Raw genomic sequence first — 13,296 nt, 5'->3', positions numbered from 1 at the left:
CTCCAAAAGGTAAAGACCTCAATCCAACTAATGTTGTGCACAATACTCTAAAAGGTAAAGACCTCAATCCAACTAATGTTGTGCACAATACTCCAAAAGGTAAAGACCTCAATCCAACTAATGTTGTGCACAATACTCTAAAAGGTAAAGACCTCAATCCAACTAATGTTGTGCACAATACTCTAAAAGGTAAAGACCTCAATCCAACTAATGTTGTGTACAATACTCTAAAAGGTAAAGACCTCAATCCAACTAATGTTGTGCGCAATACTCCAAAAGGTAAAGACCTCAATCCAACTAATGTTGTGCACAATACTCCAAAAGGTAAAGACCTCAATCCAACTAATGTTGTGCACAATACTCTAAAAGGTAAAGACCTCAATCCAACTAATGTTGTGCACAATACTCTAAAAGTTAAAAACCTCAATCCAACTAATGTTGTGCACAATACTCCAAAAGGTAAAGACCTCAATCCAACTAATGTTGTGCACAATACTCTAAAAGGTAAAAACCTCAATCCAACTAATGTTGTGCACAATACTCCAAAAGGTAAAGACCTCAATCCAACTAATGTTGTGCACAATACTCCAAAAGGTAAAGACCTCAATCCAACTAATGTTGTGCACAATACTCTAAAAGGTAAAGACCTCAATCCAACTAATGTTGTGCACAATACTCTAAAAGGTAAAGACCTCAATCCAACTAATGTTGTACACAATACTCCAAAAGGTAAAGACCTCAATCCAACTAATGTTGTGCACAATACTCCAAAAGGTAAAGACCTCAATCCAACTAATGTTGTACACAATACTCCAAAAGGTAAAGACCTCAATCCAACTAATGTTGTGCACAATACTCTAAAAGGTAAAAACCTCAATCCAACTAATGTTGTGCACAATACACCAAAAGGTAAAGACCTCAATCCAACTAATGTTGTGCACAATACTCTAAAAGGTAAAGACCTCAATCCAACTAATGTTGTGTACAATACTCCAAAAGGTAATGTTGTGCACAATACTCTAAAAGGTAAAAACCTCAATCCAACTAATGTTGTGCACAATACACCAAAAGGTAATGTTGTGCACAATACTCTAAAAGGTACAAATAAAATGGTTTTCTCTATGGCTTTGAACTTTTAAATGCATTTAACTCTCTTTCATAAAAAATCAAAGAATCTGTCGACCAATTTCTGTTATGGAAATTACTAAAAATAACTATAAACAAATCATTTCCATTCTCAAGTTTATGACTGTAGATTTTGATTTTCAAATTGTTTTGTCTTTGATTTGAAGTTGTCTTAATCAGTATATAATACAATTATAGTAAGCCTTCTTTTATTTTATATTCAACGAATTTGCATATTTTTAACTATGGATAATTCAAAAGTAACGGTCTGTTTTATTTATTATATATACAATTTATTTTTGTTTAGATGATGCAATTGTAATCGAAGATGGAACCTTTTCTTGGGATCCAGATGGCGGGAAATGCTTCAGAAAGTATGTTTGCAGTCGTATATTCGTATATTTGTCTATGCTTTTATGTGTTATGTATTCCAAGAATTAACATATACAAACTAAAGCTTTCTTGAACATGAACTTCAATTAAAAACTCTAGTGATATCAAATCTTCAAAAAGTTGAAGTCATGCATTGTCATATATATCTGCATGTTTTACCTATCAAATTGGAAAGTTTTTGGAAAAACAATTATCGCCATTGCTATCGAATGGAATTCTCAAGGAGGAGACTATGTAATTTGCTAGAAAACGATTTGGTATATAATAATAATTGAAACAAATAAGAATAAGAACAGCCACACTTATATAGTGATTTTATTTCCTGTTCAATATAACAAAGATATAGGAACAGAAGGTGTTGTTATGTAAAACAAAAATTTCCTCGTGACCTATAGCTTGTTGTCTCATTGACAATTTTGCATCATCTTAAAAAAGTATGTGTAATAAATCGGTAGATTTCAGGAAATTGTTTCACAACTTCGACTTGGTTTAACTCTATGACGTTGATGTATTGGAAGTCTAGCATTTTGGAAGGTATTATCTACGGGGTATTTGTTGTGGTGCTGCACTTAGCCAGATTTTTTTTATAGCATTGCCTAACCGGTTATTGACTTTACCATCTTAATTTGTTGAAGAGCTACTTTTCTATTGTTTTACCAATTTTCATGCAGATAATGGCATCAGTGTTATTTAAGTTATTTGTATTAACATGTTTTTTTCAGCATCAACATTACTATACCCGAGAAAAAGTTAGTAGCTGTAGTTGGTCATGTAGGGTGTGGAAAATCAAGCTTGCTGTCTTCAATATTGGGAGATATGACCAAAGTCAAGGGCAGTGTGAGAGTAAAGGTGAATATATCATAACCTACGCTCTTCCGTTCTCAATTGACCATTTATGACATAAACACAAGTATTATTGACATCTGCAGATCTGTAGTAAACGTTTTGAAATGTAGAGTAATTAAATTATCTGAAATGTTACTGTTAATATGAGCATGTAGGACCAATGAAACATGTACAGTTATTAAGAAGAACCAAACAAATTAAGGAAAAGAAAAATGACAATATGAAAAGAAGAAAACACGTTTACTATAATCTTCAGTAATGAAATTAAGGTGAAACATTGCAATTCATGGTATAAAAACAGTGAGAACGAGAACAGGCAAATCCATACGTGGTCAACTGTGCCTAAAGGAGTAATTTATATATTCAAAATTTAGTTAAAAAGGAAAACAAATACTAAAGACCTGAGGACATTTCTCTTTTGCCTTATTTTAAATTTTCCTAGGATCTAAATAAAATTTGACTTTCAAATACGACAGGGTAAAATCAGTTATGTGCCCCAGCAAGCATGGATACAGAATGCAAGTGTGGTAGACAATATTTTATTTGGTTGTGGAATGGATCAGAAGAAGTATAAAGACGTTATCGATGCGTGCGCCCTGCGAACAGAGTTAGATATATTACCAGCGTCTGATCGTACAGAGTTAGGAGAAAAGGTAATTTCTGGTCTACAAATATTCAGTCTTCCTATTAATTGAAGTGTATTGTTGATCCACGTCAGGGAGTGGTGGATGTATCAGAGTCTGGATGGTGTTTTTAGAGAGGAAAGGGAGCGGTGGATGTAAGAGAGTCTGAATGGTGTTTTAAGAGAGGAAGGGAAGCGGTGGATGTACCAGAGTCTGGATGGCGTTTTTAGAGAGGAAGGGGAGCGGTGGATGTATCAGAGTCTGGATGGTGTTTTTAGAGAGGAAGGGGAGCGGTGGATGTATCAGAGTCTGGATGGTGTTTTTAGAGAGGAAGGGGAGCGGTGGATGTACCAGAGTCTGGATGGTGTTTTTAGAGAGGAAGGGGAGCGGTGGATGTACCAGAGTCTGGACGGTGTTTTTAGAGAGGAAGGGGAGCGGTGGATGTATCAGAGTCTGGATGGTGTTTTTAGAGAGGAAGGGGAGCGGTGGATGTATCAGAGTCTGGATGGTGTTTTTAGAGAGGAAGGGGAGCGGTGGATGTATCAGAGTCTGGACGGTGTTTTTAGAGAGGAAGGGGAGCGGTGGATGTACCAGAGTCTGGACGGTGTTTTTAGAGAGGAAGGGGAGCGGTGGATGTATCAGAGTCTGGATGGTGGTTTTAGAGAGGAAGGGGAGCGATGATGTCCTTCATTTCTGTATTCACTTATATTTTATTTTTCAAACTATTCATTATATTTTGTAGTCATCATCCTCTATTTTTTATATTTCAGCATTCTTTTTTATTTCTATTTTTTTCTCTCTATTCCTTACAGTTTTGCCTTTTTTCTGCACTATTTTTCTATAATTCTGTAAACTTCATCCATACCCTCACATAAACTATTCGATACGACTTTTTATAAAAAAAAAATGATATGATAACAAACTATATCAAACTCATATTATTGATGAAAACGATTTTGTCTTTTTCAGTATATTACACTAATCTATAAATTCGGTAACAGCTGCATTAATAATTACCTTTATCATGTTATATTATCAATTAAACAAAGATAATAATGTCGTCTAACGATTTTAATTGATTATGAGGGCAATCATATCCAACCTTATATGTTGTCTGTCAAGAACAATCTGTTTCGTTCTATTATTTTAGATTTGATAAAAATCTAAACAGAGCTCATGTATACCAAATTATTTTATTATAGCGGGCATGTCTTTTATAATATTACACAATTACACCAATTAGCGGTCGTAACTACATGTTTCAACAACAATAGGCCACTTTAAATATTTATACAAATAAAATGAATAATTTTTAACGTCAGTTTAACAAGAAATTAAGTTGGATTTTTCATTACAAAATGTTTTTTTTTTATCTTATTTAAAAATGCATTAAAAAATATGTTTACTATGCTGAGTTCATATATATTTTTTTATTTTTTTTTTTTATCTTTGAACAATAGTTGTGGGATATACGTTATGAGACGGCAACCCAACGTTGTATTGTACTAGGATTCAATTGTTTACTTTATTATATACGTAAAACCTTATCTATATGTTTCCATATGTAACTTTGTTTATACGTGATTCAAGAACACTTTAATCTCTATTTTTCTTTTACACAAGGGTATTAATTTAAGTGGAGGCCAGAAACAGAGAATTAGTTTAGCCCGAGCTGTATACCATGACACGGACATCTATCTCCTCGATGACCCCCTTAGTTCAGTAGATTCTAATGTTGGTAAACATATCTTTGAGAAAGTTATTGGTAACACCGGACTATTATCGGATAAGGTAATGTAGTCTAGGTTGTAACTATTAGGAATTAATAAGTAGCCTAGCTTATCAAACATGCACTTCTCATTAACTAGCTATAAGGCTGACCGTATATGTACATTGAAGTTTTTGTGTGTGTGTAAACCTTCGATACTTTTGGCTATTTCGTGGTGGTCAGTTTAAAAGAACAGAGGAGCCCGGAGTGAATTACCGACATTGTATATAACAAAAGCAGATTCAAGCTGTGTATAACTAATATTGTGATAAAAATCTTTTCGTTTTAAAGTACTTTATTTGATATTGGATTTGAAACACGTTTTTTGCCAAGCAATGCATTCGATCATATGAAATATAATTTAAATACATATGCAATAACATACTATAAGCATGCTGCCATGATTAATGTGTTTTACATCTAATACATAAAACGAATTTAGCGGAAAAAAATAAAATATACTAATATACAATCCATACTTCGTCTATTCGCACTAACATATGGACGTTTAACTGTAGATATTTTAACAGATGATAAATTATTATATAATTCATACTTCGTCCAACAGCACTTACATACATATAGAGCCATCTGCAATAAAAAAATCTTTTAGGCAGCTGGCATCTTTGAAGTGTTGTTTACACGTAATGCATGTAAACAAATTTGTGAAAAATTTTGCTCTTGAGTAAGTAGATTACTACCCGATGTTAAAAGTTCTACATTTAATTGACAGTTATTTAGGAGCCAGCTAAGATTTTCTTAAAGCTCTTTTCTTCTGAATATAATATACATTCAAAAAAGAATGATGCGAATCTTCGCGATACACACCGCATAGGAATGGATCAGAAATAATATTAAAACGTTAAAACATTTGTTTTGAGAAGGTGTTCAAACTTTCAACATCTATATCATAGTACTTAATTTTATACAGCCAATACTACACGAAATCACAGAATCAATGCAATTAGATCACATGCTTTAAAAACCAATATAATAGAAACACCAGTGTGGGTTTACAAAGGGGTTGATGCATGGCAAATATCGCAAGTTACTTTCAGACGAAGGCAGCAGTGAGATTCATTAAAATTTTCCTTTCCTTAGAGTTTGTTCTTGAAGGGTTTAGACACAAATAAAACAAACCCTGTTCATTCTGATCAGAGTGCACACATTTATCAGTATTTAAAGTCATAAGAAACCTCAAATTAAAAAAATAATGCATATGTTTTTTATAACTCAATGGATAGTTTTCATTATAAAACTTATGTACATATGTAAAGCAAAATTATATCCGGGTGAAATTTGATCCGGAGGAAAAAATGTCACAGTAGTTGTTGTTATTTTTTTTATCTGGAGGAAAATATTTCCCTGGGATATTTTTTCCTTTGCTGTGAAATTCTATCTGGGTAGTTAAATTATTATAGTTATTAGAAAAAAAACTTATCCTTTTAAATACTATGAAATAACAATAGTGTATTTGAAAAAAAGCGAAATTATTAAAAAAAAAATGTATTATAATGGTAAATAATTTTACAAATTATCCTTGAAAAAATTTCCTGAAATATTCAAGTCAATATCATCCTTTTAAAAAGAAAATGATCATGAAACATAGGGAAGAAAAACAGAAGTAATTTCAAAGATCGTAATTGTGAAAATAATATCATGATTAAATGAGGTTAGTGTAAGACATGTAAAAGTGATTTGTTTTCAGATCTCAGTACAAATATAAATTTAAAAGTAAGGTAGAAATATAGTTGCATTACTACTGTTAACAGTAATAAAAGAATTTGATTATGATGATATTTTTAACTATACAAATAGTCTGGGGACAGAGATGTAGCTATTTATTATATGGAAATCAAATAAATCATAGCATAACAATATATTGGAACAAAAGCATGTTTAACAGCTGGATAGTTTTTACCTGTGAAATGCTTTCTGTCTTATTAAATCAAGTTGTAAGTCATCTTTTTATATAAATGAATATATAAAAAATAAGATTCAAGGAAAAATTTCACTATAAAATAGATTCAGAAATATATTATATTAATATCTTTAAAATACAAATTGCTCATAATTATAATTTACCTCCCTTTGATGAATTATGCAAATTTGGTCTACCTTTATGAAACATTTTATAATTATAGTCAGATATATATTGATTGTGAGTAACTTACATAGTAGTTAATGGGACTGTATTTCACACGGTTCTGTGAAATATAGTACGGCAAATATATACCGGTACATACTATCCGCATAACACAGATAGATTTTCACTCCTCTGGAAAAAATCAACCTGTGAAATACCATCCTCAGGATAAAATATCACAGAGGAAAAAATAAATCGTTACACATATACTTTTTTCTGAAGAAAATTCTTTAATTTGTTCATATTTAGAAGAAGTTTACTTTATTTTAATTGCTTCCTTCCAGGAACTTTACAAAGTAGGATGTATCCGTCCCCAAGACAAGATACTTGTATCTACGTTGTCCATTCTTTTTAATGAAACAAAATAATACTAACTCTTTCAATTTGTCTTTTAGTTTAGTAAGGTACAATTGTGAACTTTCCATTTTTATGTATCAACATTCCAGGAAGCAATTCCCCGACATATTTTCCGTATGCAAAGTGACCTCAGTGTGACCCATCTCGTGAAAATCCGGTGATCTCAATACGCATGGATGACTTTTTGTCCTTAAAATAAACTATTATCTGATTGTACATGTTAAACATGTCAATATCTATGCTTTTTTTGTTGATTGTTGACAAACAGGTGACAATCGTTAATCTTCGGCTTCAAAACACGGACTTTAATTACCTGCCATATTTTCACAACACTTACCGATTGAAAAAAAAGAAATTGACGATTCTACGAAATTTATGCGAAAAAATGATAAAATCATGCACAGAAGACTAAGTTATGATGTTTGTATGCATTGGTTCAAGAATTGGAATAACATTATTTTTCACCGGTCACTCGTTTCATATGACTTTAATGTTTTCAGACGCGGGTTTTGGTAACCCATGGCTTAAGATGGCTGCCATTTGTAGACAAGATTATTGTAATGGTTGATGGATCTATATCAGAAATAGGAACTTACGAAGAACTCCTGTCACATGACGGGGCTTTTGCACAGTTTTTGAAAATGTATATCATAGAAACAGCAGAAGACGAGGACGACCCGGAAGGTTTGTTCTTTTTAATTAATATAAGAATAAGAAGATGGGTTATGATTGCAAAGGAGACAACTTTCCACAAGAGACCAAATGACATTTAATTTAACAACTATAGGGCAGTGTATGGCCTTCAACAATGATAAAGCCTACATGTATATCGCATAGAAAACTGCAAAAGGCCCCGCAACAATAAATTTTAAACAATTCAAACGAAATATCTAACACCATAATTTATATGTAAAAAGCATTAAACGATAAAAAAATATAATATGCAATAAACAATTTTTTAAATTTCCTTCGGAGTTTAGTATTTTTGTGATTTTACTTTTTAGACCCCTGCTATTAGTGCAGATTAGTTAAGTATGTTTTTGGAACGAAAAATGAGACTTATATAAATAGATTACTTAAAAACATGAACACTTCGAGTAAAAATTAATAAACACTAAATAGTTTTGTTTATAATACACTGAAAATATATTGTAAGTAACAATATCAAATAATAAAGTTTAAACAGGACTAAGATCCATTAATAGGAATTACACAACAAGCTAACAATACAAGGGGAGGAAACAATTATATTCAAGTTTTATTATACTATTAGATATGTTTCAGAGGAGAAAATAAAAACTGATATATCACAAAGACTTATTTCTGGCGGATCTGGTGATAACTATGATAGGTATGTTTATAATATACGATAAAAATATCCTTTTTTGTCAATATTTATTTTTGCTTTATGAAAACGTAAGTAACAAAATGATAATGTAAAAAAATACCAAAATATTTGTTTTAAATATTATCTTAAAATTCATTTCTCTACAAAATAGTATTTAAGTACAGATATTGATATGATATATATGTTATACCTTACAGATCCCTAATGGGGTTAACAGCTTCGAATCTTTACAGCGACTACAAAAGGAAAACTCAATTTTATGCGCTATTGAAGCTTACTTTTCCTAGCATGATTTTCTTGATTGCGGATTGCTTTTGCCACAAGGGAGCTATCAAAGAAAGGACCCAGAGGCGGATTCTTAAATATCGTTCAAAGATTTACCAACACTTTCATGTGTTGGTTGGGCGTTATTGAATACTCTTGTTACCATGTCTGCATACATTGTATATAATTTTCGAAACCACAATCATGTTCTCTCTTTTCGTGGATTGTGACATCAGGAAAAAAGAGTTATCATCGAATTTATTCTTAACATTAGCAAAATGACGAGCGCTACATGTTAAGCTTGATATAGTTACCCTTAAGCTTCCGTAGCGCTTGAGATCACGCCCGATTTTCGTTGTTTGACTCGTATTGTTCACGCTCTAGTTTTTTGTGTTATGTTTTTTTTAAACTTTTTTTGTTGACTTGTGTTTGGCTTTTCGTCGTTGTTTCCTCTTTAACATCACGTTGTCAATTTTCTTTGTCTTAGAAATTTTAACGCACCTTTATAAGATGTTATGTTCTAGTAAGAGCACTTCTTCAATACCTCTGATTGTGGACTGCTAGTCTTTGAAGATATCATCAGTGCAGTAGTCAGTGCGTTGGTACTGTGCTGATTTATAACAAACCTTTCTTTAAATATCTGTTTATAAATTTAAACAAGTCAATTTTACAGTACCCAAATTGCACCGAGAACCCAAATTGCAAATTTTACACCCAAAATACAACTTCAAAATAAAGGAAACAGTTATTTGTGCGAAAAGATGTTTTTGACAAGATTATCATCTCTAAATTATATCCGTAGAATATCTGACATTTTCAAATATTCCAAATTCCCCTTTGTTTAAAGCCTTACTTTTGTCTATGTATAATGTTTTGTTATAGATTATTAGAAACTCAAACAGATGATGTAAAACTTCTTATGAAGATATGCGAGTCCAAACGTCTGAGAAACGGAAGCAAACTAAGTCAGGAAAGCTTTGTAGAAGTTCCTATACAGAAAAGTAAACTCACAACGGACGAAACAACAGAGGAAGGACATGTAAATATCTTGTCTATATCCATTTTTTTTGTATTCGTTATCAAAGGAAGACAATTCAATTAACACTTTGAATATTGCTTTGAAAGGGGACTCGTTGAAAAAGCCGCATCAAGCGTATCATATTATTTGCTTGTGACAGGCCAGGCTATCTGAAACATGTGTAAAAATTCCAAAGATCTTTTCGAGTACTACATACAATCTAGGACTCTCTCAACTTAAAACAAATAATATTAAAACATTTGACTTTTCTACAGTTTACACAAGTATTCCCTATTCCAAACTAAAAGACAAATTGAAAGAGTTGGTATTATTTTGTTTCATTAAAAAGAATGAAGAACGTAGATACAAGTACCTTGTCTTGGGGACGGATACATCCTACTTTGTAAAGAATCACTTTGATTCAAACAAAAAATTCTCTGAAACTGACATTATCAAGATCTTTGATTTCTTGATTGACAACATATTTGTTACGTTTGGAGCACGTGTTTTTCAACAGACTGTCGGAATTGCAATGAGAACCAATTGTGGCCCTCTTCTTTCCGAATTGTTTCCTTATTATTATGAGGCTGACTTCATACAGGAACTTCTAAGAAGAAAGGTTAGATGTTAGCAATATCCTTTAACTTTACGTTCCGCTATATATACTAAATAATACAAAATTTGGTGACTATGTTGAACGAATCTATCGGATTGAGCTAGAGATAAAGGATACTAAAGAAACAGTTAAGTCTGCCTCATATCTTGACTTACATCTAGAAATTGGTAATGAGGGTAGGTTGAAAATAAAACTTTACGACAAAGAAATGATTTCAGCTTCCCAATTGTGAACTTTCCATTTTTATGTAGCAACATTCCAGCAGCGCCTGCATACGGTGTATATATATCCCAATTGATACGACATTCCCGGGCTTGTACTAGTATTGCCTTTCATGACTTCCATGATAGAGGATTGCTGCTCACAGGGAAGCTATTAAACCAAGAGTTTCTAATGGTAAAGTTGAAATCATCCCTTCCTAAATGTTAAGGACGCCATCAATAGTTGGTTGAACGTTATGGAATAACCGTTTCACAGATGATATCGAATATGCTCCTTATGTCGTAATTTCAAAATGTGACCTACCGAATTAGACTATTTACCGGATTTGTAATAACATAAGCAACACGACGAGTGCCACATGGGGAGCAGGATCTGCTTACCATTCCGGAGCACCTGAGATCACCCCAAGTTTTTGGTGGGGTTCATGTTGCTTAGTCTTAAGTTTTCTATGTTGTGTCTTCTTAATAATGGTTTGTCTGTTTGTCTTTATATTTTTAACCATGGCGTTGTCAGTTTGTTTTCAATCTATGAGTTAGACTGTCCCTCTTGTGTCTTTCGTCCCTCTTCTTTATCCTTATTCTTTTTGTCTCTTGGTACATACATTTTCCCAATTGTTGAAGGATAGTGGGGTCTTTTGTACGTTTCTCATTTTTGGTATTTCAAAGTGCTTGTTATAGAACATTCCGTCGCATTTGGTTATTATATTTCAATTAAACTTAAGCCATAATTTTTATTTAAGGTAGTTTGGTGTTTTTATACTTATTCGTTTATTTATCCGAACCATGTTTTATTTAAGCCTCGGTCACACCTTACCGGATAGCACGAATTGATGCCTAACGGATGAAAATAAAAGTTGTCCGTTGACAAAACTGTTATCCGTTGGTACTGACCGAATAAAACGGACGTGTAAAGCCTCGGTCACACCTTACCGGATAGCTCGAACGGACGCCTAACGGATAACTTTTTTTCAATCCGTTCATGTCCGTTAGACGTCCGTTCTTATCCGTTAGGCGTCCGTCCATATCCGTTGCATGTCCGTTAAGCGTCCGTTTTATCCGTTGACGTCCGTTCTGTCCGGTGGAAAATTTTGAGCATGTTCAAAACTTTGAACGGACGTCCAACGGATAAAATGTCCATTGAACGTCCGTTAGGCGTCCGTTAGGCGTCCGTTTTGTACGGTACTCGTCCGTTTTGTATCCGTTACGTGTCCGTTATGCATCCGTTGGAGATCCGGTAGACCAATTCACCAACGGACGTCTACCGGACGCCTAACGGACGCCTAACGGATAAAACAGATGTGAAACGGACATTAACGGAAGGATAACGGATGCCTACCGGATGTAAAACGGACAAATAGCAATTGAAATTTGGTATGTCAGATTTTCTTGAGTGTCATGAATATTTATTATTCGTGATGGATCTTGGAGTAAGAGCACGTCTTCGCTACCAAGCAGCTCTGATTCAGGCCAGACTCAACTTAAATGTAGCAAATATAAACCTTATAGCTGTCGAAAAGAGAAGAAGGAGAAGACAAAGGAGATGGTGGACACGACCATGGCTTAGTCCTGAAAGACGACGCAGTTTTGGTCTATATGACCAACTCATGACCGAACTTAGGCAGGAGGATCGGCAGTCCTTTGTACACTTCCTTCGAATGTCCACAGAGATGTTCGACGAGATATTGCAGGTTGCATAGCCAAGCAGAATACCTTTTACAGAAATCCACTGGAACCAGGACTCAAGTTAGCAATTACACTTAGACACCTTGCTTCTGGAGCAAAATATCGTAGCATGCAGTACGGATGGAGAGTTCCGCATAACACCATATCCGTTTTCATTCCAGAGGTACATAATATAAACAAATTCAGAAAATCAACTTAAACTCTATAAGACTGAATTACCACACTGCTTCTACCTTGATTTTTTTTAATCAGAGTAGCTCTATGTTTGCACACATATCATGCTAAACAAGACGCAATACAAAATAAAATCAACTAAACCAGTTAACTTAAGTGACTCTCGTGTGTAAAAACGTTAAAAAAATCGGATAAATTGTTCTATTTGTTTGGTACGTGTGACCTTGATACCTGTCCTACTGACCACACTTTCCCAGAAGCAAATATTATAAAATATATACATGTACTAGATACAATCATTTTAAGGTCACGTGTATGTGGTTTATTGCCTTTAATTTTCAGATGGTTTATTGCCTTTAATTTTCAGATGGTTTATTGCTTTTAATTTTCAGATGGTTTATTGCCTTAAAATTTTAGATGGTTTATTGCCTTTAATTTTCAGATTCTTTTGTTCATCCGTTTTATCCGTTACGCTTCCGTTAGGTGTCCGTTTTATCCGGTACTCGTCCGTTGGATGTACGTTCGACGTCCGTTCTGTCCGGTACGTATCCGTTTCACGTACGTTCAATGTCCGTTGTGTGTCCGTTAGGCATTCGTTACATGTCCGTTAGTACACCAACGGACTCCCAACGGATAAAAATTTTGTCAACGGATAACTTTTTTTTTTATCCGTTAGTCGTCCGTTCGAGCTATCCGGTAAGGTGTGACCGAGGC

General features: G+C 33.6%; 1 protein-coding gene across 1 annotated transcript in view; it reads left to right on the top strand.

Moving 5' to 3' along the window:
* The window catches only part of LOC143082384 (multidrug resistance-associated protein 1-like), an 80,306-nt gene that overhangs the window by 48,611 nt on the left and 18,399 nt on the right, over positions 1 to 13,296 (top strand). Inside the window, exons 15-21 of the mRNA XM_076258034.1 lie at positions 1,433 to 1,499; positions 2,241 to 2,367; positions 2,841 to 3,017; positions 4,611 to 4,778; positions 7,759 to 7,942; positions 8,543 to 8,609; positions 9,753 to 9,909. Coding sequence (XP_076114149.1) covers positions 1,433 to 1,499; positions 2,241 to 2,367; positions 2,841 to 3,017; positions 4,611 to 4,778; positions 7,759 to 7,942; positions 8,543 to 8,609; positions 9,753 to 9,909 — 947 coding nt within the window. The remainder of the gene's footprint in view (positions 1 to 1,432; positions 1,500 to 2,240; positions 2,368 to 2,840; positions 3,018 to 4,610; positions 4,779 to 7,758; positions 7,943 to 8,542; positions 8,610 to 9,752; positions 9,910 to 13,296) is intronic.

The sequence above is a fragment of the Mytilus galloprovincialis genome, chromosome 7 (genome assembly GCF_965363235.1).
Source record: "Mytilus galloprovincialis chromosome 7, xbMytGall1.hap1.1, whole genome shotgun sequence".
Classification (NCBI taxonomy): Eukaryota; Metazoa; Mollusca; class Bivalvia; order Mytilida; family Mytilidae; genus Mytilus; species Mytilus galloprovincialis.
This window is presented reverse-complemented; position numbering and strand designations above follow the sequence as displayed.